Source organism: Globicephala melas, chromosome 18 (genome assembly GCF_963455315.2).
Source record: "Globicephala melas chromosome 18, mGloMel1.2, whole genome shotgun sequence".
NCBI classification, from domain to species: Eukaryota; Metazoa; Chordata; class Mammalia; order Artiodactyla; family Delphinidae; genus Globicephala; species Globicephala melas.
This window is the reverse complement of record NC_083331.1, coordinates 17,672,990-17,698,978: the sequence shown is the minus strand read 5'-3', so window position 1 is coordinate 17,698,978 and position 25,989 is coordinate 17,672,990. Positions and strand designations below refer to the sequence as shown.

At 43.4% G+C, this 25,989-nt stretch overlaps 1 protein-coding gene across 2 annotated transcripts in view; it reads right to left on the bottom strand.

Annotated features, from left to right (window-relative positions):
- Positions 1 to 25,754, bottom strand: part of EBPL (EBP like) — a 77,185-nt gene extending 51,431 nt beyond the window's left edge. For both annotated transcript variants that reach the window (XM_060287840.1, XM_030882346.2), the window contains exon 1: positions 25,522 to 25,754. In XM_060287840.1, coding sequence (XP_060143823.1) covers positions 25,522 to 25,692 — 171 coding nt within the window. In that variant the 5' untranslated portion in view covers positions 25,693 to 25,754. The remainder of the gene's footprint in view (positions 1 to 25,521) is intronic.
- Between the last annotated feature and the right edge of the window lie 235 nt (positions 25,755 to 25,989).

Genomic DNA, 25,989 nt, shown 5'->3' with positions numbered 1-25,989 from the left:
ATTTCTCTGTCTGCAGTTTTTTCTTAGCTATAACAGAGATGAAATGGATCCAGACACATGGTTTTCAAAGGTCTTTGGGTAAAACATTCTCTATATGGAGAAAATGCTCTTGTGTGAAAGGAGAAATAGGATGGCCGCAGACTTGGGGCAGGTCTGGGGGGTCAGTGTAGACCTGGATGGTGCGATGGGTCTTCACAGGAACCCTGCCCTCGTGCTTTATGTAAAAAGGGCGCCGAACAGAGGCACACACACGTGGCTTTCCTTCATGACATAGGCCATGTAACGTTAGCATTAGCAACTACCTGATTCTTCCCCCACAACAACTCTAAGGGCTTCTAACCCTTCCCTACACCGTCAAGTCCTGGTATGTCGCACCACAGGAAGGACATTGAATTTAAAGCCAGGAAAAGAACAAAGTGAAAAGGGGTAAGGTGTCAATATCAGGGTTCCAGGGAACTGATGTTCCATCTCTGGAAGGTTCTGTGATTCTAGGCTTGGTCTGATCTTATCCTGTAAGGAACTCACCATGAGAAACGTAAATTGACAAACACAGGCCCACTACTATCTGCTGCTGAATCTCCACCAGTAGTAGACTCAATGCAAAACTGAGCAAATCAGGGCCACAAGGCAGTGGTCCAGCTTCAGAATGAGACCAGCTCTTATGAGCCTAAAGATTCTTTGGGGGCTTCTGAACCAGATCTGTTCTAAGCAAACAGGCCTGAGATGGAAGTCCCTGGAAACATTAGTTGCTATTTGCCAAGGGTCAAAATTATCTGTAGAGAATGGAAACAGACTTAGTTCCTCCCATGAATTCACATTTTATATCAAATGAGCCATAAAGCACTCTTTCTTCCCCCTTAAAATTATTTCTAGGCTCTGGAACACGAAGTTTATATTAACTTGCAGAATAAGCTTGGAAGGTTATCAGCTCCAAAAGTCTTTAATCATAGTGTACGGTGAAGAACTAGCCAACCGGAACTAAAATTCATGTTTGAGCTCAACCGCTACCTGGAGATTTTAAGGATCAGATGAAAGGAGCCTGGCAAGCAGCAAAGGCCGTCGGGAGGGTGTTGCTATAACTGGGAAGTAGGGCTTGAACCGGTGTACGGGTGAGAGCCCCGTGCTGCGCACTGGAGAGCTGGGTGAGCTTGAGCAAAAACAGGGACAGTAGATTTTATTTCTTACAGTCCCTGCTACCTTGACCTCGCTGAGCTTCAATTCCCTAATCAACATAAAGGAACAGAGTAAAGCTCTCAACAGATGTTTGATGTATGAATGAAAGAGTGGTGAGCAGTGTTAGACTAGATCCCCATCTTCACCTTTTCAGAGTGCCTCTTACTGACTGGAAGCCCGGAGTGCAGCACTTGCTCCACTGACCTCACTGGTGAGGTCGATGAGCAGCGGCCTGTGTGGGTGCCTGTCAGGAGAGGGTCAGGTGTGGAGGGAGGGGCCCCATGGAGGATGGTGGGGTCAGAGCCTGTTTAAGCCCCAGCCTCTCCAGTGGGAACGGGCTGTGCGTCCTACACCTGCCGGTGCTCATCAGCCCTGGGAAGAGCAAGCTCGTGGCGACCTCCAGGGTAGATTCCCTGAATGACTGGCTGGGCATGAGGATGTCTTCAAGAATTCCTGTGCTATTATTGTAGTAATTCCTACCATCGTCTGAGAGGCAGACACCTGTCCCCTAAGAAGCACAACGTGACTTTTCAGAGATAGGCTTACTCAGGACGTAGGAGCAAAATGATAGGCGGTCTGGATTCCCGTTAAAGGACTTGAGCAATAACAAAAGAAAAAGGGGGAGGGAGGGAGAAGAAGAAAAAGCAAGTGCATCAAAATTTGAAAACGCCAAACCTATTCATTATACTATTATCTCTACATTTGTGAATGTTTGAAATTTTTCACAGTAAAACTTAATTTTAAAAAGATATATAGCACCTCGTCAGAAAAGAACTGTTGCCCCTCGCGTTTCTGGATTCCTGACTCAGGACCCCGTGGTCCCAGAGGCCCTTGGCCTTCACGCTTCTAACACACAAGTGGGGCCCCCGGACCACGGTCAGGAGCACCTGGGACTCCACAGCCTGAGCTTCAGCTCTCCCAGGATCCCCTCTAGACCCCAAGCAGCCTGGGTGTTGGGTCTGGATCAACCGGGGCTGGCACAGCTGAGGTGAAACCAGATGAGGGGTGCAGCACACTGCATGCAGAGCGAGCACAGCACAGCAGTAAGCCGTTTGCTATCCTTTTCCCCTTCGGATGCACTTTAATATCAAACAAACCGGTGTTTCAACAGTCACTGCTATGAGTCTCCAGATTACTCCAGCCTCAATAAACCACAGGGCAAACCTGCTCACCTTCTGCCAGCCCCACAGTGTCCTACACACACACAGACACACGTACACGGACACACGGACACTTGCACAAAAGGGATAAAAAGTAAGGAGAGCCAATGGTCATGACCAAAAAAAGAAAGGGAAAAAAGCTCTCATTATTCACACTCCGTTTTCAAATTACCTATGCCCTTCTGGTGAACGACCAGCCATCAAAATGCCAGCCCTGGTGTCTGGCTCTGGGTGACACGCTGAGAGAATTCTCTCTTGTTGTCCAGTTAAGTCTGCAGAGAAGCTGTGCAGAGTGGGCTTTTGCAAATCACGCTGATAAGGGCCTTTTCCTGTCACAGCTCACCTGTCCTACCCAATGTCGATGCTCCCAACACCCACGGCATGCTAACTTTCCAACAGATTTTTCTTTACTCTCTGACATCCCTTCTAGTGGTGTACATTTACTATTTTAACTAGTAAAAATTATTAAAGGGATACATGCTGAAAGTTAAAAAAAAATTACGAAAGCCTATAAAGTGAAAGGTAAAAGTCTCTCTCCTGACCCCCAATCTCATCCTCATGAGATACCATTGTTGAGCTCCACAGTAGCCTTCAAGAAATTTTTCATGTATATGTTATTATGTAGCTACAAATACTTAAAATACTTTCTCCCTGCCATCAGTTTTTCTACTGTTAACCTAGAGGGTGATGAGGAAAATTCCACAATGTTTATTGACTTAAAAATTTTTTAAGTTCTGTGTATCAGGAATTTTGGTTTAAAAAACATAGGAAAGTTCATACTAGATGCTCTAAATTGTGACCGAACTATACCTATCTAATTGAGTTGCCAACAAAATCAGCTTAAAAGCTAAAATGTATCATGGCAAATAAATTAAGTAACAGAGGTCAGTCTATTTTTCACTTAAGGTATTCCAGACATGTAATTCTAACAAAGGATTTTATAGACTTTAAGACAGCTACAAGTCAAAGCTCAGATTAAAAAAAAAAGGGTGCTTGAGCTGGGCAAGCTTCTACTATCTATAATTCAACGACCACTTTGTAGAGAATGCTCAGTTTACTCATTTCACCCTTAAAGAAAAATTTAGCAGCAAAAAGGCTTTATAGAAATAAAAGAGAACATACATTTTCTGTTTTGTAATTTGTGTTTGTATTTGTAAAGGCTGAACTTATACTTAAATATATTTGTAAGTTTTTTTTTTTTAAGGTGCATTTGGATGAAGAACCAGAAAAACAGTGCAACATGAATTAAGAGTGGGAGAAAAAAGTGGAATAAGAATAGAATCAGTACATAAATCCTGTCAAAATTTATTAGCATTTTCTGATCTGACTCACAAAACCTCCGTCTAATCAGACTTGATTTTTCCATATCATGGCAACAGCATACATCATTGTTTCTGGAAGGATCAGCTGCTTCAGCCTCCTACAGTACCTCAATGACAAGGCTTTAGTGACTTCATAAATATATGCTGCCCAGCTGTCATCCACTTAATGAGATGACGACTTCCATTTGACGGAACCTGTCCTAGCAGATGGGCTGTCGCCTGACATTAACAATGGACCATGCTGGCCCTTTTGTGTACTTCAGGAATCATACAGCCACACAAGTCCTATTGTTCCTACAACATAGCAGCTTAGTGTTTGATTTAGGACTTAAAGAATATTTCTCCCGTTTTAAGGATATACCCTTCTCTGCTGAGGCAGTTGTTACTTCTTAGAGATTTGAAACCTTCCAAGCCTCATCTTAATTGGATATGTGTATTACCACATTATTACATAGGGATGGGATGAAAATTAAAAGTTAATCCAACTAAAGGGTATGGCGAGGAGGGGTCACAAAAGGGACAGAGGAAGAATTAACATTTACTGAACTCTGCTAAACGCCAGGCACTGTGCCGGTGCCCTACATCCTTGCTATTCAAATGTGGTCCACAAACCACAGCATGAGCACCTCCTGGGAGCTTGTGACAAATGCAGGATCCCAGACCCTATCCCAGACCTATGGAGTCAGAGTCTACATTATAAAATGATCCCCAGGTGATTACTATGCACAGTCAAGTTTGAGAAGCACGGCCCTAAATTACAAAGCTTTATTTAATCCTATAATAACCATTTGAAGAAAATATTATTTCCATACTTTATAGACATGGCCCCCAAATTCATGTTGAAATCTTTCCCCCAAAAGATGATGGTATTAGGAGGTACTTAAGCCTTGAGGGTGGAACCATCATGAATGGGATCAATGCCTTATAAAAGAGGCTCCTGAGAGACCCCTAGTCCCATCCACCCAGGTGCGAGCTATGAACCAGGAAGCAGGTTCTCAGCTGACCATGCTGGTGTCCTGATCTCGGACTTCCAGCCTCCAGAACTGTGAGAAATAAATTTCTGTTGTTTATAAGCCACCCAGTCTGTGGTATTTTGTTACAGCAGCCTGAAAGGATTAACACAATAAGGAAACCAAGACAGAAAAAAAAAGTCCTTTCTTCCTTTTTTTTTAAACATACATTTCGCTTTTCATTTTTCTTTGCTGCCTAAAGGGTTTAATGCAAAATACGAGTCTTAGCAAACTATGAAATAAATAGTTGTACATTTTTACTATTCTCACTGTAGTGAGAATCTTGACTTTTCTGTACATGCTCTGCAGACTCCTCAGCCTGTACTTCTCACACACGTTTAATGCACATATATTCCATAATGCACATATAGTCCTTCCTTCCCCTCCGCATGACAGAAAGGGTTTTCAGCAGGGAAAGGGGTGCTGCCCAAGGTTTCACAGGTGGGAAATGGCTGGGCCAGCTGCACCGTTGGACCCCAAACGCCATACTCTTCCCACCTGTCCACTCTGCCCCAGGCTTCTTGAATAACAGTCAGACCTCCTCTGTAACAGCCCTGCGTAACCAGCACTGCCCTTGAAAGGCAGCCTGTGGCGTGTGTGAGGGTGAGTGACAGGACAGAGAAGCACCAGGAAAACATGTCGTGAGAAGCAGTGGAGCTGTTTCATAGACCCGGGATTCAACTTCCCCTTGGGTTACACAAGAGGGCACAAGTAGGACCCTAGAAGTCGAAGTCACAAGGAGGCTAATTTTAGCTCAACATAAGGAAACATTTTCTTGTAACTAGAGCTATTCTATTTTGGAAAGACGGCACTGACAAAGTTTTCAAGCAAAGGGTGGATGACCCAACATCTGTCTGGACTATCAGTAAAATCCCTATACAAGGGGGAGGCTGGCCTACTTGGCTCCTAAAGGCCTCAACTATGGCGGCTTTCTCCCCTTCCACACACAGTACTGGGCATTCCTTTATTTTATTTTATTTTCTTAATATCTTTTGGCCACGGGACATGTGGGATCTTAGTTCCTTGATCGGGGATTGAACCCGCATCCCCTGCATTGCAAGTGCAGAGTCTTAACCACTGGACCGCCAGGAAGTCCCTGGGTGCTCCTTTAGATGTGTGGGTCCCGATGCATGCTGTGCCCAGCATGACTCCGCCCCCAGTTCCCATGGGCTGGACCGTGTTCTACACTGTGACCGCCACTCCTTTGGCTGTAGGTGATTGGATGAGAGGATCAGGAGGGACGAGGAGGAAGACAACGCATAGGCTGGGGCCTGGCCTTCAAAGAAGCCTATCCAAAATGCCACACTCAGACACAGAGGAGCTGGGCTCCTGAAACTCTTACTCTCTGGAACACAGATTCAGAAACAGGGAATGAATCCAAACAGACTCTGAAAATTAATATGTAGGAGAGGTCAGGAGAGGCCAGGAGAGGCCAAGAACAAATCAACATTATGAATGAACTCAAGTTACTAGGAAACATGGTGTATTCGTTTGGTTGGGCTGCCACCGAAAAGTACCACAAACTGGGTGGCTTAAAACCACAAATACTTATTGTCTCACAGTTCCGGAGCCTGGATGTCCAGGATGAAGGTGTCAGCAGGGTTGGTTTCTTCCGAGGGCTGCAAGGGAGACTCTGTTCCATGCTCCTCCTTCTACACCTTCTAGGGGCTTGATGGCAAACTCTGGCATTCCTTGGCTTGTAGGAGCATCACTCTGATCTATGCCTTCATGTTCACATAGTGTTCCCCCCGTGTATATGTCCCTACCTCCAAATTCCCCCCTTTTATAAAGACACCAGTCGTTATTAGGTGAGGAACCATGCTAATGACCTCATTTTTTTTCTAATGACTTCACTTTAAGTTAATTACACCTGTAAAGACCAGATCTCTCAACAGGGCCACATTCTGAGGTCATGGGGGTTAGGACCCCAACGTGGGTCTTTTTGGTAGGGACACAATTCAACCCATATTCAACCCACATGGATATGGGTAGAGGCTGGACTTCCCAGCCTCAAGAACATGAGAAATAAATGTCTGTTGTTTAAGCAACCCAGTCGGTGATATTTTTGTTATATCAACCCTAGCAGACTAAGACACTAAATGCTGGTGAGAATGTGGAGCAACTGGAATGCTCAAGTATTGCTGGTGGGAATGGAACATGGTAGAGCCACTTTGGAAAAGAGTTTGGCAGCTTCTACTCTAGTTAAAGAATCCCACTCGTAGGCATTTACACAGGAGAAATAATATATATGCCCACACAAAGACTTAGAAGTAGATACCCACAGATGCATTATTTATAACAGCCCCCAAACTAGAAACAACCCAAATGTTAACTGGTAAATGGATAAATAAATTGGGATATAGCTGGGATACTAGTCAGCAGCAGATCATGCTAAATGAAAGACTACATACTGTATGATTTCATTTATATGAAATTCTAGAAATGGCAAAACTTTAGTGACAATAAATCAGATTAGTGTTTCCTGGGGCCAGAGGTCAGGGCTGGGATCATCTACAAAGGGGCATAAGAAGACTTTCAAAAAGTGATGAAAATGTTCTATACTGTTACTGTGATGGTGGTTGGTTGCATAACTCTATACAATCACCAAAATTCATCAGACCGTATACAAAATGGGTGAATCTTATTGTATATAAATTATAACTCAATAAAGCTGGAGGGGGAAAAAGAGAATTTAGAAAAGTGGCTGGTTACTATATAGATATAGATATAACCCAGTAATTTTCACTTATCACAACAATAGTCTGTTAGAATACAAAGGAGAAAAATCTCATAATAGCAATAAAAATATAAAATATTTAGAAGTAAATTTTAAGAGACTATCACAGAAGATTTATTTAAACAAATTGAGATCCACTCAATTCTTAGAAGAGACTCAGTATTGCAAAGATATCATTTAATCTCAAATTAATCTATACATTTAAGAAAATCCCAGGGCTTCCCTGGTGGTGCAGTGGTTGAGAGTCCGCCTGCCGATGCAAGGGACACGGGTTCGTGCCCCAGTTCGGTAAGATCCCACATGCCGCGGAGCGGCTGGGCCCGTGAGCCATGGCCGCTGGGCCTGCGCGTCCAGAGCCTGTGCTCTGCAACGCGAGGGGCCACAGCAGTGAGAGGCCCGCGTACAGCAAAAAAAAAAAAAGAAAAAAAAAGAAGAAAATCCCAAATCAAAATACCTAATTTTAGAACTTGGAAAAATGAATCTAAAGTTCATCTGGAAGGATATATAGTAACATGCTTGAAAAATGGTGATGAATTCGAAGGATATATAGTAACGTGTTTGAAAAAGGGTGATGAGTTCGCTTCGTTGGCTATTCAAAAGCACTATAGGGGCTTCCCTGGTGGTGCACTGGTTAAGAATCCGCCTGCCAATGCAGGGGACACGGGTTTGAGCCTTGGTCCGAGAAGATCCCACCTGCCGCGGAGCAACTAAGCCCGTGTACCATAACTACTGAACCCATGCGCCACAACTACTGAGCCTGAGCTCTAGAGCCTGCGAGCCACAACTACGGAAGCCCTCACGCCTAGAGCCCGTGCTCCACAATAAGAGAAGCTACCGCAATGAGAAGCTCACACACTGCAACAAAGAGTAGCCCCAGCTCGCTGCAACTAGAGAAAGCCTGCGTGCAGCAATGAAGACCCAAGGCAGCCAAAAATAAAAATAAATAAATAAATTAAAAAAAAAATAAAAACGACTATAATGCTAAAATGGTAAGAAACAGAACTGAAACCAAAAGATTCATAAAATAAAACTAAATTTAAAAAATCCCAAACATATCTATGCATATAAAAGATTTCAGCATATGATAAAAATGGAATTTCAAGTAAGTGGAGAAAGAATCGATTATTCAATAAATGAAGTTGAGATACTTTCTTGCTCCCCCCCAAGAAAAGTGTATAATAAAATGTAAAATTATACATTTATAATTTAAACGTAAAATTATTTGCACTAACATATGTCTATCTCTTTCAGATCAACAAGGAAAAGATGAACAGCCTCATAGGAAAACAGGCTATAGGGAACTCCCTGGCAGTCCAGTGGTTAGGACTCCATGCTTTCACAGCCGAAGGGCCAGGGTTTGATTCCTGGTCAGGGAGCTAAGATCCCACAAGCTGCACAGCATGGCCACAAGAAAAAGAAAAAGAAAAACAAGGTATAGGAGGTGGACCCAGGACTCAGCCCCAGATTCCTGTCCCAAAGCCTGGTACAGAACAGCAGAGCTGCCCTCCCTCAAGAAAACATGAGGCTCAGGCACTGAGGGTATCAGCTGTGATGAGGATGGAGCAAAGACTAGGTACTCCTTTTTTTCTGGGAATCATGTAAGTCTCCTGCGTTCTCATGAGACTCTGCAAAAGAGAGAAGACCCCTAATAACTGAGGTCAAATTTATTTCCCACTCCCAGGCAGGACAGGAGGTTGCCAATTCAATTTATTTTCTTTTTTTTCCAGCTTGATTAAGGTATAATTGACAAATAAAATTGTAAGATATTTAAAGTCTATAATGTGAATGTTTGATATAATTGTAAAAGGATTCCCATAATCGAGTTAGTTAACACGCCCATCACTTCACATATTTACCTTTTAAAATTTTTGATAAAAGAAAGATGAGCTATTTCTTACACGACACATTTTGTGGTAGAAAAACTTATATCTCCTTAGACATACTTCTTGACTTGAATCTCAGGTTTGAAATTTGTCCTACAGAAGAAAAGACATCTGTTCAAGAGTGTTTATTGTACTTTCTTGTTTGTTTTTAGGAGCAAAAAACAAAACCAAAAAAAACCCCTGGGCTTCCTTGGTGGTGGAGTGGTTAAGAATCCGCCTGCCAATGCAGGGAACACGGGTTCGAGCCCTGGTCCAGGAAGATCCCACATGCCATGGAGCAGCTAAGCTCATGCGCCACAACTACTGAGCCTGCACTCTAGAGCCCACAAGCCACAACTACTGAGCCTCTGTGCCTGAAGCCTGTGCTCCACAACAAGAGAAGCCACCGCAATGAGAAGCCCAGAACTAGAGAAAGCCCGCACACAGCAATGAAGACCCAATGCAGCCAAAAATAAATAAATAAATAAAGTTATTTAAAAAAAAAACAAAACCAAAACTGAAGGTTGCACGGTTGGTTCAATTATGGTATATCCATTCTATGGGAAAAGGATATTTTGACCCGGGTCCCCCAGAAAGTATCATGATATGTTCTACTACTATTATGGGGATTGCTATCCCAAGGAGGCAGAGGAGGGGAAATGGGAAATGGGACAAAGGAGAAGGATGAATCAGTTATGAGGGTGCATTACAGGGATTAGTAACTCAGTAAGGCTGCTTAGTAACAAGCTAACTGATGTCTCAACCTTACATTTTTCTAGAGATTTTATGAACTACTGCTTCTTTGGGGAGTTCATCTTGGGGGAGGATGGAAGAAGAATTTATCCTGTAGTTCCCAAAGACCACCGTCAAAGGTTTCAGCCTGTGGGTAGGTGTGTGGGAGCTGAGTGGGTCCCCAGGATCTCACACCCGAGTGGCATCCAAGGGGCCTGGGGCAGGAGGTGTGAGCAGGTGCTGCCTGGCTGGGCCCCAACGAAGCTGGAGTTGGTCGCTGTCATGGTGGCAGGACTAGAGCATATTGTCAAGGGTCCGATGAAGCCAAGAAGATCCGAGAGGATGCAAAAGAGGTATCTGATACAATATTGATACCTCGTACTGGATGAGTGTGAGAAAGTAGCTGATGGGAATATAAATGGGTACCATCTTTTTGAAATCTTTAAAAACTGGCTTCCCTTAGGGTCAGTAATTCTACTTCCAGGATCCATCCTGTGTAAATACTTAAGACAAGTGAATGAAAATGTACAGAGAGCATTCTGTATAATTGCCAGCAACTGGGAAGAGCCTGTAAGTCCAACAATTAGGGATCGGTTAAACAGATTACACATAAAGTATAATGGAATCCTATGCAGGTATTTAAAATTATGAGGTAGTTCAATAGACTGATCTGTATGGTCACTGGACATAGTTAAATGAAAAAAGTAACAAAGAATGAATAATATGATCCCATTTTTGTAAACAGAATTCTGAAAAATATATTTATCTGGATATATGTTTTCATATAAATTCTGGAAGATTATTTATTTATCTATCTATTTATCTAGGCTGTGCTGGGTCTTACTTGCTGCACATGGTATCTTTGTCGTGGCATGTGGGAGCTTTTTGTTTGTTTGTTTTTTAGTCGTGGCATGCAAACTCTTAGTTGCGGCATGCACACGGGATCTAGTTCCCCCAACCAGGGATCAAACCTGGGTCCCCTGCATTGGGAGCACGGAGTCTTACCCACTGGACCACCAGGGAAGTCCCTGGAAGACTATTAAGAATACTAACAATAATTATCTCTAGGCAATTTTATCTTTTTCCTCCTTTTAGATATATAAATGTTATGTTTTGCAATGATTGTGGGAATATACGATTTAAATAAATTTTGTTTTAAAAGACTGTCTGACATAGAAAAAGAACTGATATTTTAGATATCTGAGCAATTTGAGGCTTAAAATGTAAATGACTGATACTGCTATAAATTGAAAGGATAGAATCATTCTTCCATTCATTCAATATTAACAAATATTCCATAATAGCTCCTACAAACCAGGCAAACATGCCAGGTACTAGAGACAGAGGAAGACAAAATAGCTACAAACTGTGCTCAGTGTTATAAAGGAAAAAAGATATTTCCCTAGAGTATCTTTTCCATTTCAAAGGAAATAAATTTTACTTGCATTAAAATTTTTTGAAGTATTTACATACTTCTTCCTTATACAAAAGATTTTAGGTCAATTACAACAAAAAAAATTCATTAAATGGTAAAATATACATAATTTACCCTGAATTTGGATCAGGGTCTATAAGAATGTCTATATGCAGACCATCTTTTGTTGTTATTATAGAGCTTAATGTGATTCTGAGCTTCCAAGCAGCCAAAGTGAAAAGGAGAAACATTTATATTGCTCTTGCTTCAGAGAGAAATAGACCAATTGTTTTTTAGGAGAAATTAAGCTTCTCCTAGCACTTATCTGTGAAAGAAATTTCTCATATGGGTTTCACATTGAGAGTGATATTAGTAACTATTATTCTCCAAATGAAACAATAGGAGAAAAACTCTGCTATTCCATAAGCTCTGAGAGGACAAGGGCCATCCATTTTGTTTACATCTAGCACAGCAAGACGCAAGTACCCCAGCAGGCACTCAAATTTTGTGGAAATGAGGAACAACGGAAAAATACATCATTTCTGAGATGTGGCTACACAGACAGCTATCCCTATTGCTAAGGAACATCCTTCTTCATGATGTTAGAAAACAGACTGAATTTTGGTCTGCAGAAGTACAAGGGCTGTCTACCCACACCCTAAATAATGGACAGTGGGTCATTATGGGTGCCATTCCCTAGGCTTTTAATTAGGCACCATTTCTAAGTTTATACTAAGGTTCTCCAGAGAAACAGAACCACTGGGAGATTATATCTATATCTAAATCTGTATGTATATATAGGTCTATCTATCTACCTAGATCTATCTATCTATCTAAAGAGATTTATCATAAGGGACTGGCTTATGCAATTATGAAGGCTGACAAGTCCCACCATCTGCAGGGTGAGTCGTCAACAAGCTAGAGACCCAAGAAAGCTAATGTAGTTCTAAGTCCAGAGGCCTGAGAACAGGGAGAACCAATGGTGGCGATCTAGTCTGAAGGCCAGCAGGCTTGAGACCTAGGAAAAGCCATTTTTTCAGTTCAAGTCCAAGGGCAGTACAAAGCCAAGGTCCCAGTTTGAAGATAGTCAGGCAGAAGGATTTCTTGCTGACTTGAGGAAAGGCCAGATTTTTGTTCTAGTCAGGCCTTCAATTGATGGGATGAAGCCCACCCATGTTAGGGAGGGCACTCTGCTTTACTCTACCAATTTAAATACTAACCTCATCCAAAAACACCCTCACAGAAACACCCAGAAAAACGTTTGTCATAATATCTGGGTACCGAGGAGCTTGAAGATGGCAGACGAGTAAGACGTGGAGATCACCTTCCTCCCCACAAATACATCAGAAACACATCTATGTGGAACAACTCCTACAGAACACTTACTGAACGCTGGCAGAAGACCTCAGACCTCCCCAAAGGCAAGAAACTCCCCACGTACCTGGGTAGGGCAAAAGAAAAAAGAAAAAACAGAGACCAAAGAATAGGGACGGGTCCTGCACCTCTGGGAGGGAGCTGTGAAGGAGGAAAGGTTTCCACACACTAGGAAGGCCCTTCACTGGGGGAGATGGTGGGGGGGCCAGGGGGGAAGCTTCGGAGCCATGGAGGACAGCGCAGCAACAGGGGTGCGGAGGGCAAGGCGGAGAGATTCCCGCACAGAGGATCGGTGCCAACCAGCACTCACCAGCCCGAGAGGCTTGTCTGCTCACCCGCCGGGGCGGGTGGAGGCTAGGAGCTGAGGCTCGGGCTTCGGTCAGACGCAGGGAGAGGACTGGGGTTGGCGGCGCCCCGGCTGGCTGAGAGGGAGTCCGGGAAAAAGTCTGGAGCTGCCGAAGAGACAAGAGACTTTTTCTTCCCTCTTTGTTTCCTGGAACGCGAGGAGAGAGGATTAAGAACGCCGCGTAAAGGAGCTCCAGAGACGTGCGCGAGCCACAGCTATCAGCGAGGACCCCAGAGACGGGCATGAGACGCTAAGGTGGCTCCTGCCACCACCAAGAAGCCTGTGTGCGAGCACAGGTCACTATCCACATCTCCCCTCCTGGGAGCCTGTGCAGCCCGCCACTGCCAGGGTCCTGGGATCCAGGGACAACTTCCCCGGGAGAACGCACGGCGCGCCTCAGGCTGGTGCAATGTCATGTTGCCTCTGCCGCCGCATGCTCGCCCCGCACTCCGTGCCCCTCCCTCCCCCAGGCCTGAGTGAGCCAGAGCCCCCGAATCAGCTGCTCCTTTAACCCCGTCCTGTCTGAGCGAAGAACAGACGCCCTCCGGCGACCTACACGCAGAGGCGGGGCCAAATCCAAAGCTGAACCCCAGGAGCTGTGCAAACAGAGAAAGGGAAATCCCTCCCAGCAGCCTCAGAAGCAGCACATTAAATCTCCACAATCAGCGTGATGTACCTGCATCTGTGGATTACCTGAATAGACAACGAATCATCCCAAATTGAGGAGGTGGACTTTGGGAGCAACGAGATATATATATATATGTGTATATATATATATATATATATACACACACATATATATTTCCCTTTTTCTCTTTTTGTGAGTGTGTATGCGTATGCTTCTGTGTGTGATTTTGTCTGTATAGCTCTGCTTTTACCTAGGGTTCTGTCCATTATTTTTTTGTTTGTCTGTTTTTTTAGTATAGTTTTTAGCGCTTGTTATCATTGGTGGATTTGTTTTTTGGTTGATGGCTCTCTTCTTTCTTTCTTTCTTTCCTTCTCCTCCTTTTTTTTTTTTCTTTTGCGGTATGCGGGCCTCTCACTGCTGTGGTCTCTCCCGCCGCGGACCACAGGCTCTGGACACGCAGGCTCAGCAGCCATGGCTCATGGGCCCAGCTGCTCTGCAGCATGTGGGATCCTCCTAGACTGGGGCATGAACCCGCATCCCCTACATCAGAAGGCAGACTCTCAACCACTGCGCCACCAGGGAAGCCCTCTTTTTTTTTATTACTTTAAAAAAAATTTTAATAATTTTTTTTAATAACTATTTTATTTTATTTTCTTCTTTCTTTCATTCTTTTTTTTTCTCTCTCCCTTTTATTCTGAGCCATGTGTATGACAGGCTCTTGGGGCTCCAGCCAGGCATCAGGGCTGTGCCTCTGAGGTGGGAGAGCCAAGTTCAGGACATTGGTCCACAAGTGACCTCCCGGCTCCACGTAATATCAAATGGTGAAAACCTCCCAGAGATCTCCATCTCAATGCTAAGACCCAGCTCCACTCAACGACCAACAAGCTACAGTGCTGGACACCCGATGCCAAACAACCAGCAAGACAGGAACACAACCACACCTATTAGCAGAGAGGCTGCCTAAAATCATAACAAGGCCACAGACACCCCAAAACACACCACAAGATGTGGTCCTGCCCACCAGAAAGACAAGATCCAGCCTCATCCATCAGAACACAGGCACTAGTCCCCTCCACCAGGAAGCCTACACAACCCACTGAACAAACCTTAGCCACTGGGGACAGACACCAAAAACAACAGGAACTATGAACCTGCAGCCTGCAAAAAGGGGACCCCAAACACAGTAAGTTAAGCAAAATGAGAAGACAGAGAAACACACAGCAGATGAAGGAACAAGGTAAAAACCCACCAGACCTAACAAATGAAGAGGAAATAGGCAGTCTACCTGAAAAAGAATTCAGAATAATGGTAGTACAGATGATCCAAAATCTTGGAAAGAGAATGGAGAAAATACAAGAAACGTTTAACAAGGACCTAGAAGAACGAAAGAGCAAACAAACAGTGATGAGCAACACAATAAAGGAAATTAAAAATTCTCTAGTAGGGGCTTCCCTGGTGGCGCAGTGGTTGAGAGTCCACCTGCCGATACAGGGGACACGTGTTCGTGCCCCGGTCCAGGAAGATCCCACATGCCATGGAGCAGCTGGGCTCGTGAGCCATGGCCACTGAGCCTGTGCATCCAGAGCCTGTGCTCCGCAACGGAAGAGGCCACAACAGTAAGAGGCCCGCGTACCACAAAAAAAAAAAAAAAAAAATTCTCCAGAAGGAGTCAATAGCAGAATAACTAAGGCAGAAGAACGGATAAGTGACCTGGAAGATAAAATAGTGGAAATAACTATTGCAGAGCAGAATAAAGAAAAAAGAATGAAAAGAACTGAGGACAGTCTCAGAGACCTCTGGGACAATATTAAACACACCAACATTTGAATTATGTGGGTCCCAGAAGAAGAAGAGAAAAAGAAAGGGACTGAGAAAATATTTGAGGAGATTATAGTCGAAAACTTCCCTAATATGGGAAAGGAAATAGTTAATCAAGTCCAGGAAGCATAGAGAGTCCCATACAGCATAAATCCAAGGAGAAACACATCAAGATACATATTAATCAAACTATCAAAAATTTAATACAAAGAAAACATGTTAAAAGCAGCAAGGGAAAAACAACAAATAACACACAAGGGAATCCCCATAAGGTTAACAGCTGATCTTTCAGCAGAAACTCTGCGAGAAGGGAGTGGCAGGACATAATTAAAGTGATGAAGGGGAAAAACCTACAACCAAGATTACTCTACCCAGCAAGGATCTCATTCAGATTTGACGGAGAAATTAAAACCTTTACAGACAAGCAAAAGCTAAGAGAATTCAGCATCACCAAACCAGCTTTACAACAAATGCTAAAGGAACTTCTCTAGGCAGGAAACACAAGAGAAGGAAAAGACCTACAATAACAAACCCAAAACAATTAAGAAAATGGTAATAGGAACACACATATCGATAATTACCTTAAATGTAAATGGATTAAATGTTCCTACCAAAAGACATAGACTGGCTGAACGAATAAAAAAACAAGACCCATATATATGCTGTCTACAAGAGACCAACTTCAGACCTAGGGACACATACAGACTGAAAGTGAGGCAATGGAAAAAGATATTCCACACAAATGGAAATCAAAAGAAAGCTGGAGTAGCAATACTCATATCAGATAAAACAGACTTTAAAACAAAGACTATTACAAGAGACAAAGAAGGACACTACATAATGATCAAGGGATGAATCCAAGAAGAAGATATAACAATTGGAAATATTTATGCACCCAATATAGGAGCACCTCAATACATAAGGCAAATACTAACAATAAAAGGGGAAATGGACAGTAACATAATCATAGTAGGGGACTTTAACCACCCCACTTTCACCAATGGACAGATCATCAAAGATGAAAATAAATAAGGAAACACAAGCTTTAAATGATACATTAAACAAGATGGACTTAATTGATATTTATAAGACATTCCATCCGAAAACAACAGAATACACTTTCCTCTCAAGTGCTCATGGAACATTCTCTAAGATAGAGCATATCTTGGGTCACAAATCAAGCCTTGGTAAATTTAAGAAAATTGAAATCGTATCAAATATCTTTTCTGACCGCAACGCTATGAGACTAGCTATCAATTACAGGAAAAAATCTGTAAAAAATACAAACACATGGAGGATAAACAATACACTAGTTAATAACCAAGAGATCACTGAAGAAATCAAAGAGGAAATCAAAAAATACCTAGAAACAAATGACAACGAAAACACGACGACCCAAAACCTATGGGATGCAGCAAAAGCAGTTCTAAGAGGGAAGTTTATAGAAATACAATCCTACCTTAAGAAACAAGAAACATCTCAAATAAACAACCTAAACTTACACCTCAAGCAATTAGAGAAAGAAGAACAAAAACCCCCCAAAGTTAGCAGAAGGAAAGAAATCATAAAGATCAGATCAGAAATAAATGAAAAAGAAATGAAGGAAACGATAGCAAAGCTCAATAAAACTAAAAGCCGGTTCTTTGAGAAGAAAAACAAAATTGATAAACCATTAGCCAGACTCATCAGGAAAAAAAGGGAGAAGACTCAAATCAATAGAATTAGAAATGAAAAAGGAGAAGTAACAACTGACACTGCAGAAATACAAAGGATCATGAGAGATTACTACAAGCAACTCTATGCCAATAAAATGGACAACCTGGAAGAAATGGACAAATTCTTAGAAATGCACAACCTTCCAAGACTGAACCAGGACAAAATAGAAAATATGAACAGATCAATCACAAGCACTGAAATTGAGACTGTGATTAAAAATCTTCCAACAAACAACACCCAGGACCAGATGGTTTCACAGGAGAATTCTATCAAACATTTAGAGAAGAGCTAACACCTATCCTCAAACTCTTCCAAAATATAGCAGAGGGAGGAACACTCCCAAACTCACTCTATGAGGCCACCATCACCCTGATACCAAAACCAGACAAAGATGTCACAAAAAAAGAAAACTATAGGCCAATATCACTGATGAACATAGATGCAAAAATCCTCAACAAAATACTAGCAAACAGAATCCAACCACACATTAAAAGGATCACACACCATGATCAAGTGGGGTTTATCCCAGGAATGCAAGGATTCTTCAATATACGCAAATCAATAAATGTGATACACCATATTAACAAATTGAAGGAGAAAAACCATATGATCATCTCAATAGATGCAGAGAAAGCTTTCGACAAAATTCAACACCCATTTATGATAAAAACCCTCCAGAAAGTAGGCACAGAGGGAACTTACCGCAACATAATAAAGGCCATATATGACAAACCCACAGCCAACATCGTCCTCAATGGTGAAAAAATGAAATCATTTCCACTAAGATCAGGAACAAGACAAGGTTGCCCACTCTCACCACTATTATTCAACATAGTTTTAGAAGTTTTAGCCACAGCAATCAGAGAAGAAAGAGAAATAAAAGGAATCCAAATCGGAAAAGAAGAAATAAAGCTGTCACTGTTTGCAGATGACATGATACTATACATAGAGAATCCTAAAGATGCTACCAGAAAACTACTAGAGCTAATCAATGAATTTGGTAAAGTAGCAGGATACAAAATTAATGCACAGAAATCTCTTCAATTCCTATGCACTAATGATGAAAAATCTGAAAGTGAAATTAAGAAAACACTACCATTTACCATTGCAACAAAAAGAATAAAATATCTAGAAATAAACCTAACTAAGGAGACAAAAGACCTGTATGCAGAAAATTATAAGACACTGGTGAAAGAAATTAAAGATGATACAAACGGAGAGATATACCATGTTCTTGGATTGGAAGGATTAACAGTGTGAAAATGACTCTACTACGCAAAGCAATCTACAGATTCAATACAATCTCTATCAAGCTACCACTGGCATTTTTCACAGAACTAGAACAAAAAGTTTCACAATTTGTATGGAAACACAAAAGACCCTGAATAGCCAAAGCAATCTTGAGAAAGAAAAACGCAGCTGGAGGAATCAGGCTCCCTAACTTCAGACTATACTACAAAGCTACAGTAATCAAGATAGTATGGCACTGGCACAAAAACTGAAATATAGATCAATGGAACAGGATAGAAATCCCAGAGATAAACCCACGCACATATGGTCAACTTATCTTTGATAAAGGAGGCAAGAATATACAGTGGAGAAAAGACATCCTCTTCAATAAGTGATGCTGGGAAAACTGGACAGCTACATGTAAAAGAATGAAATTAGAACACCCCCTAACACCATACACTAAAATAAATTCAAAATGGATTTAAGACCTAAATGTAAGGCCAGACACTATAAAACTCTTAGAGGAAAACACAGGTAGAACACTCTTTGACATAAATCACAGCAAGATCCTTTTTGACCCACCTCCTAAAGAAAGGGAAATAAAAATAAACAAATGGGACCTAATGAAACTTAAAAGCTTTTGCACAGCAAAGGAAATGATAAACAAGACGAAAAGACAACCCTCAGAATGGGAGAAAATATTTTCAAATGAAGCAACTGACAAAGGATTAATCTCCAAAATTTACAAGCGGCTCATGCAGCTCAATATCAAAAAAACAAACAACCCAATCCAAAAATGGGCAAAAGATCTTAATAGACATTTCTCCAAAGAAGATATACAGACGGCCAACAAACACATGAAAGAATGCTCAACATCATTAATCATTAGAAAAATGCAAATCAAAACTACAATGAGGGGCTTCCCTGGTGGCGCAGTGGTTGAGAGTCCGCCTGCCGATGTAGGGGACACGGGTTCGTGCCCTGGTCCGGGAAGATCCCACATGCCGCGGAGCGGCTGGGCCCGTGAGCCATGGCCGCTGAGCCTACGCATCCGGAGCCTGTGCTCCGCAACGGGAGAGGCCACAACAGTGAGAGGCCCGCGTACCGCAAAAAAAAAAAAAAAAAAAAAAAGAAAAAGAAAAAGAAAAAGAAAATGGTCATGAAGAACCTAGGGGCAAGACGGGAATAAAGACACAGACCTACTAGAGAATGGACTGGAGGATACAGGGAGGGGGAAGGGTAAGTTGGCACAAAGTGAGAGAGTGGCATGGATATATATACACTACCAAATGTAAAATAGATAGCTAGTGGGAAGCAGTCGCATAGCACAGGGAGATCTGCTCGGTGCTTTGTGACCACCTACAGGGGTGGGATAGGGAGGGTGGGATAGGGAGGGTGGGATAGGGAGGGTGGGAGGGAGGGAGAAACAAGAGGGAAGAGATATGGGGATATATGTATAACTGATTCACTTTGCTATAAAGCAGAAACTAACACACCATTGTAAAGCAATTATACTGCAATAAAGATGTTAAAAAATATCTTTTTTGATACCCCATGGCCCAGTCAAGCTGACACATAAAATTAACCATAATAAACATTTACCATTAATACACACCTAAACTAACTGTGATTCACCAGGCTCACCAAAGAGCACAAGGACTATAAATTCATTTACCAGAGAGGATATCTAGCTTAGAGTAGAACTGATGAAGATGACGATGCCAAAAAAGGAAAGGAAAACAGGAGCCAGTAACAGACGGTGAAATAAAAGGCAACTTCAGACCTCATGGTGAAGTAGGAGGAGGAAGACATTTTTAGAAAGTCCCAAGGTCGGAGGCTGAAGTTATTGTGGTGGAAGGCGAAGAACAGATGGTGATGTTAAATGGAAAAGGGTAATGTCCAAAATACACAAATCAATAGGGACTTAAGCAGCCTCAGGATTTCTTGAAGAAAGACTGCCCGTGGGTGTTAAGGCAGAATGAATGGAGAGACTACCCAGCCCAGATTTGCTGTGACAACTGCCCTGCACCCTGACGGACAAGCCCAAGTTGTGCTCCACAGTGATGAAAAGGTGGGAATGACTAGTCAAGGGGCTTGAGCAGAGGACAAGTGGTAGACTCAGGCAGACGCAGCTCTGCTGGAGGTCAGTTCACGGGGCCAGGCAGCACACGGTGTCTGTGCGCACACGCCTCTGCCCTTCACTCTCCCCTTGACCAGGCTCCTGCTCACAAACAGGCTCAGACTTTCCCATCTTAAACCCAGAGTCTCTTGCCTGCCCCTGCCTGTCTTTTGAGCTTTCCTTTGTAAACAAAGAAGAACAAAGGGTGTTGCTGAGCTCCCAGCCCTACAAGAATTAAGTCAATAGCCACTGCAGTCGCTGACGCACCCTGAGAGGAACTTGGGATGAAAGACAGGGTGAGACACTCTGTGCTTCAGAAAAACAGGCCCCATAGGTAGTTAGACGCATATCTCAGGAAGAATTTTTAAAAGCCAGATCCTTGCATCTTCCTGTACATGGAAAAGCACTGATATCATTAACTGGAGATATCTGCTCTTTGCGACTAGCAGTGATCTTTTACCAAGATGTAGGCTGACTGCACGTATTCCCGAGCCAAAAACCATAAACAAGCTGGTTTCTCCCCCATCTTTTGGGAGTAGTTTCCTCAGAGCTCCCAAGAGGTTGTCTCCTGGCCCATAGTCTTCAGTAAGGTCCCTGAATAAAACTCAAAACCCTTAGATTGTCCATTTTTCTTTAAGCCGGTGCCTTCCTACACTCTCCTTGCTCCCATCACCAAATCTCCTGAAGGTCTTGCATATGCAGCCTCCACTTCTTCTCTATCCTACCTGCTAAGCCCCTGCCTCTGGCTCCTGGTTCCTCCATTTAAGCAATACTACTCTACCACTGACTTCCTGATGGCTGGTCCCAGAGGCCCTGGCTCAGTCTTCACCTTTTTTTAAATGTTAAATTTTAATTTTTTAAATGGTGCTGCACATTTAACAGGGATCTTGAAATTCCCTCCCTTGGGTCCCAGGACCCAGCACTATCCTGTTCTTGGTCTTTCCCACTTTCTCCACTTCCTGATCTTCCTCTCCTTGATTGTTCAATGCAGACATTTTAAAAGACTCTGCTGTCATCCCTCAGCCTTTTCACCTTTCTGTTTTCTCTTACTCAGAAGTCACTCATCCCCAGGGCTTCCTGTTGTCTCCTCCAAGGCAATGAAGAACTTCCAACTCTCTATTCTGCCCTGTTTTCCCAACAGGTCTTACATTTTCAATGCCTCTGGCCATTTCCCCTCAACCACACCCCCAGCCCCAGATTCACAGTTCTAAAATCCGACTTTCCTGTCTTTGTTAACGTTATCAACATTATCCATGTCTCTTTGTTAACGTTATCAACATTATCCATGTCGGCCAGGTTCTAAACTCCAAGATCATCTCCACCCACAATGTAAAAGGGGTCAATTTGACTTACAAAATTCTCCCCTGCAAAGTCTCTTGTATTTATCTTTCCTCCCCGTTTTAACTTCCACCATCACCTTAGCTCAGCTCTTTCTTCTCACTCCTAAAATACTGCAATTGCTTTTAGCTGATCTTCTTGCCCCTGAACTGTCCTTTCCAATCCACCCTGCACCTGTTGGGAGACAATTCTCCTTGACTATCTCCTAGTCCTGCACTGTCTGGGATGTCTGAGCACAGGCATTTACACATAATTTAAGAATATTTATGTAAGGAGACATTCCAGGGAAGTAGAGCTTAGAGACATCTCCCTCCTGAGAAAAAGACCTTGCCTCCTCTTCCCCAGAGAAGATCTGTTTTCATGCCTGAGTAAAGATACAGTCTCTCTCCAGAGAGAAGTACGAGCAGGTCACCAGCAGCTCCATATAAGAAAGGAGCCTAATTTGGGGGTTTTCTCCTGTAATGCACCCCCAGCATGCGCAGGTATCATCTGGCCCTCACTGTATTGCCCTGTGGAGCTTGGGGAATCAAACAGGCTAACTTGTTTAACTTGTAAGAAGGGTAAAACCTCAGACCCCTTACAGTTTGACTTATACCACCACCAAACTATCTTTTGCAAGATCTACTTTGGCCATACTTCCTTGCTTGAAACCCTTCAATGGCTTCCTACCACAGAATAAAACTCCAAGTCTTACCTGTCATTCAAGTTCCCTTTCCTGCCTGTCCTCCCACTTTATATAAGGGACTTGAGAATTTGAGGATTTTTGTATCCTCAGGGGTCATGGAAGCAACCTACCATGCATACCAAAGGAGGATTATAGTATTGAGAAAGAAAGAGAAAGCAAAGTTTTCAATAATCATCTAGGTCTGTAGATGTTTGTCAGTTGGAGAGATGTTGCTGGAATCTTACCCTATGTAAATCTTGTGCTCTAATCAATCTGGACTTCCAGATGTTTCCCAAACATAGGGGTACACATCCTGCTTCCAGGCTCTGGCCATGCCTAGAATGCTATACTTAGATCGCAGATGAGGGAAAACCCATGAAGCACCAGTGCAAGAAATGCCTATTGCCAACTTTTGAGGGATGGTGAGCCATGCCATTGATTTCCTCACGTATGTCACCATGGCTCCTACCAGATGAGAAACGAACCAGACCTTCATCTTGGCCATAGCTGACTAAACTGAAGGTCAGTTCTGCAGCCCCGAATAACCACAGTCTGGCTGGACATCTGGGAGGTGAACTACCTCTGGGAATGCTTGGCCTGAAACTCTGTCCAATAGGGGAGCTCTGCATTTGATGGCGGCCAACAAACCCAAACATCTTCTCTATTTGAGAAGTAAAGGCAAAAGGGGTGAGGAGAAGCAGCTTAGGTTCTAGTGGGAACAAGTGAGTTGTGGTTTCAGATCTCCTCCAGACTCTACATTCCAATCTTAGCTCCTGCCACATTTCTAGGTATTCTTGCAACGAACGCCCAATTATCCCAAAGATAATACGGACATGCATTTGTCTTGCAGGCCTCAACCACTTAGTCAAGTGCCTTCTCACCAATCTCTAAGACTTGTGTACCAAGATGCTGGTTGAAATAGTGTGTAAATAGTAAATTTAACCAGCCAATATTAACGGGCCTGTTTTTATTTATCATATTTCTTCATCAATTGTAAGATATATCCCAATCTCAGAGACATAAAATATCAACAAAAGAAGCCACAGTGGTTATGTCATTCATTGTTGCAACATGCAAAAAAATGTGCATTTTAGAATTAAAGAACTAAGATATGGTGCAAACAGTGGGATGTTCTGCAGCTGGGACAGGTAAACGGCACAAGATGGGGTCGTGGGTGGGGGCAGGGAGGCATTTCCTTTAGAACAAGGATGGGGGAGAGTGGAGCAATGATTCCACCCATGGGGCTACACCTCAAGTTGCCACAAATGGAGATGTGTGTAGTGCTACCTGTCACAGTCTGTGAGTGAAAAGTAGAATTAATTTTAAACCAGGTGGAATACATATATGTTTTAGTGTTTTTATAACTTTTTTGTGTGTCTAAAATATAATACTCTCTTAAGTGGGCCTAGCAACCTGCTTCACTGCCCCTGTTCTTTGGGACACCTTGTGTTCACTGACAGCTTAAAAATCAATTCTATAAATAAAGGAGTTAAGGGAAGTATTTACTGTCTGTTATCTCCACAAGTTGACTATTAGGAAAGAAGGAATTTCATCATTCCAGCAACATCTGGTATGTGCACATATCCAACGGATAAACATCTATAGCCCTAGATGATTATCCAAAACTTTGCTTTCTCTTTCTTTCTCAATACTCCATCTCTCCTTCAGTATCCTCAGGTGGATTGCTTCCAGGACCCCTGGGGATACCAAAATCCGCAAATGCTCCAGTCCCTAAGGTAAAAATGAAGTAGTATTTGCATAGAACCTGACATCCTCCCTTATATTTTAAGTCCTCTCTAGCTTACCTTTAATGCCTCACACAATGGAAACGCTATGTAAATAGCTGCGGGGAAGTAGGTTGTGAGGGTGGCAAATGCAAGTTTTGCTTTTTGGAAATTTCTAGATTTTTTTTTTTCTTTCTGGTATTTTCTATTCTCCACTGGTTGAATCCGCAGCTGCCAAGGAGGATGGATTGTATAGACTCTGGCTTCACATTAGCTATAGGTTTGCCTAGATTTAAGCAAGGTCAAATTTGCAAAAAAAGATATTGTGGCATAATTTTAAACAAAGCTTTAAAATAAGAAGTGCGTGCACAGGGATGGGGGCATTTTCAATAGAATCCCTTAAATACAACCGTCCTGGCCATTTATAAAGTGAGTTGAACTTTTAAGGATATATTTCCTAAAGCCTGGCGTGAAAGAAAGTGCAAGCTTTGGAGCCAGACTAAACCTGACTCTGAATCATGCCAGTTGTGTGGCACTATAAAGTCACCTAACTTTGCAGGGCCCGTTTTCTCCTCTGTAAAATGGGGACAATAACAAGTACCTTACGGGGTGTTCATAGGTCAGAAATTTTAAACACAGTACTGTGCCTGCATACAGTCGTCACCCAACAAATGGTGATTACTATTGCGGGGCGGGGGGCTGGTTTTGGTCCAGGGCCCAGCACGCCTCATCACCTCTCCCTGCTCCCTCTGGGGCATTCAAAAACTCTCTCAATTACGTTCAACATTTATGTGCAGGATAAGATGTTAAGGAAGCCAGGCCTTTCTGTAGTTTACAAACCGACTAACAACACCGTACACGAATAACAATTTTCACGGTTTTCTGATTTTTTGTTTTTTCTTTGGTAGAGGAATTGGCACCATAGGGAGGCTACGCTCTCTTTTTACAGACTTGGGACCTCGGAGAGGTGTAGTATCTGGCCAAAGGCCACGGGCACCGCGGCCTCCACAGGTTTCCCGGGTCTCCCGCCACAGGGGACGGGGCGGCCGAGTCGTCCATGTCGTTTTCTGGAAACTCTCTGGGACGAGGGAGGGAAGGGTCCCAAGAGAGGCGGCGTCCGCCCGCGTTTTCGATGCCGAGGCGACCACACTTACCAGCGCGAAGTGCACCAGGGCGTCGAAGCAGAGCCAGGCTAGCGCCCCGCGGTCCGCAGCCCCCAGCCCGCGGCCCAGGCGCAGACCCAGTGCGCAGCCCACGGCCAGCAGCGCGGCGCACAGCAGCAGCGGGCCTCCAGCCGCGGCGCCCAGTTCCCAGTCGCCGCGCATGCTTCCCGCTCCCGGAGCCGACCGCGGGGCACCACCAACCAGGATTGCCCGGTGCGGCGGGAGAAGCGGGGCGGCGAGGGGGCGGGGCTACTCGGCCGGGACGGGGCGGAGCGGAGCGGACGGAGGCTTACCCTTCCGCCTGGCCGCCCGGCCGCCCCGCCGAGTCGCTGGCTACCAGAGCCCGGAGGTTTTCTTAAGCCAGGAACGTGCTCACCTCCTCGCTTTACTGCCGGAACCAAACCTATTACCAGACCACGCCCGAAGGGCTGGTAATAGGGCCACACCATTTGACGCAGT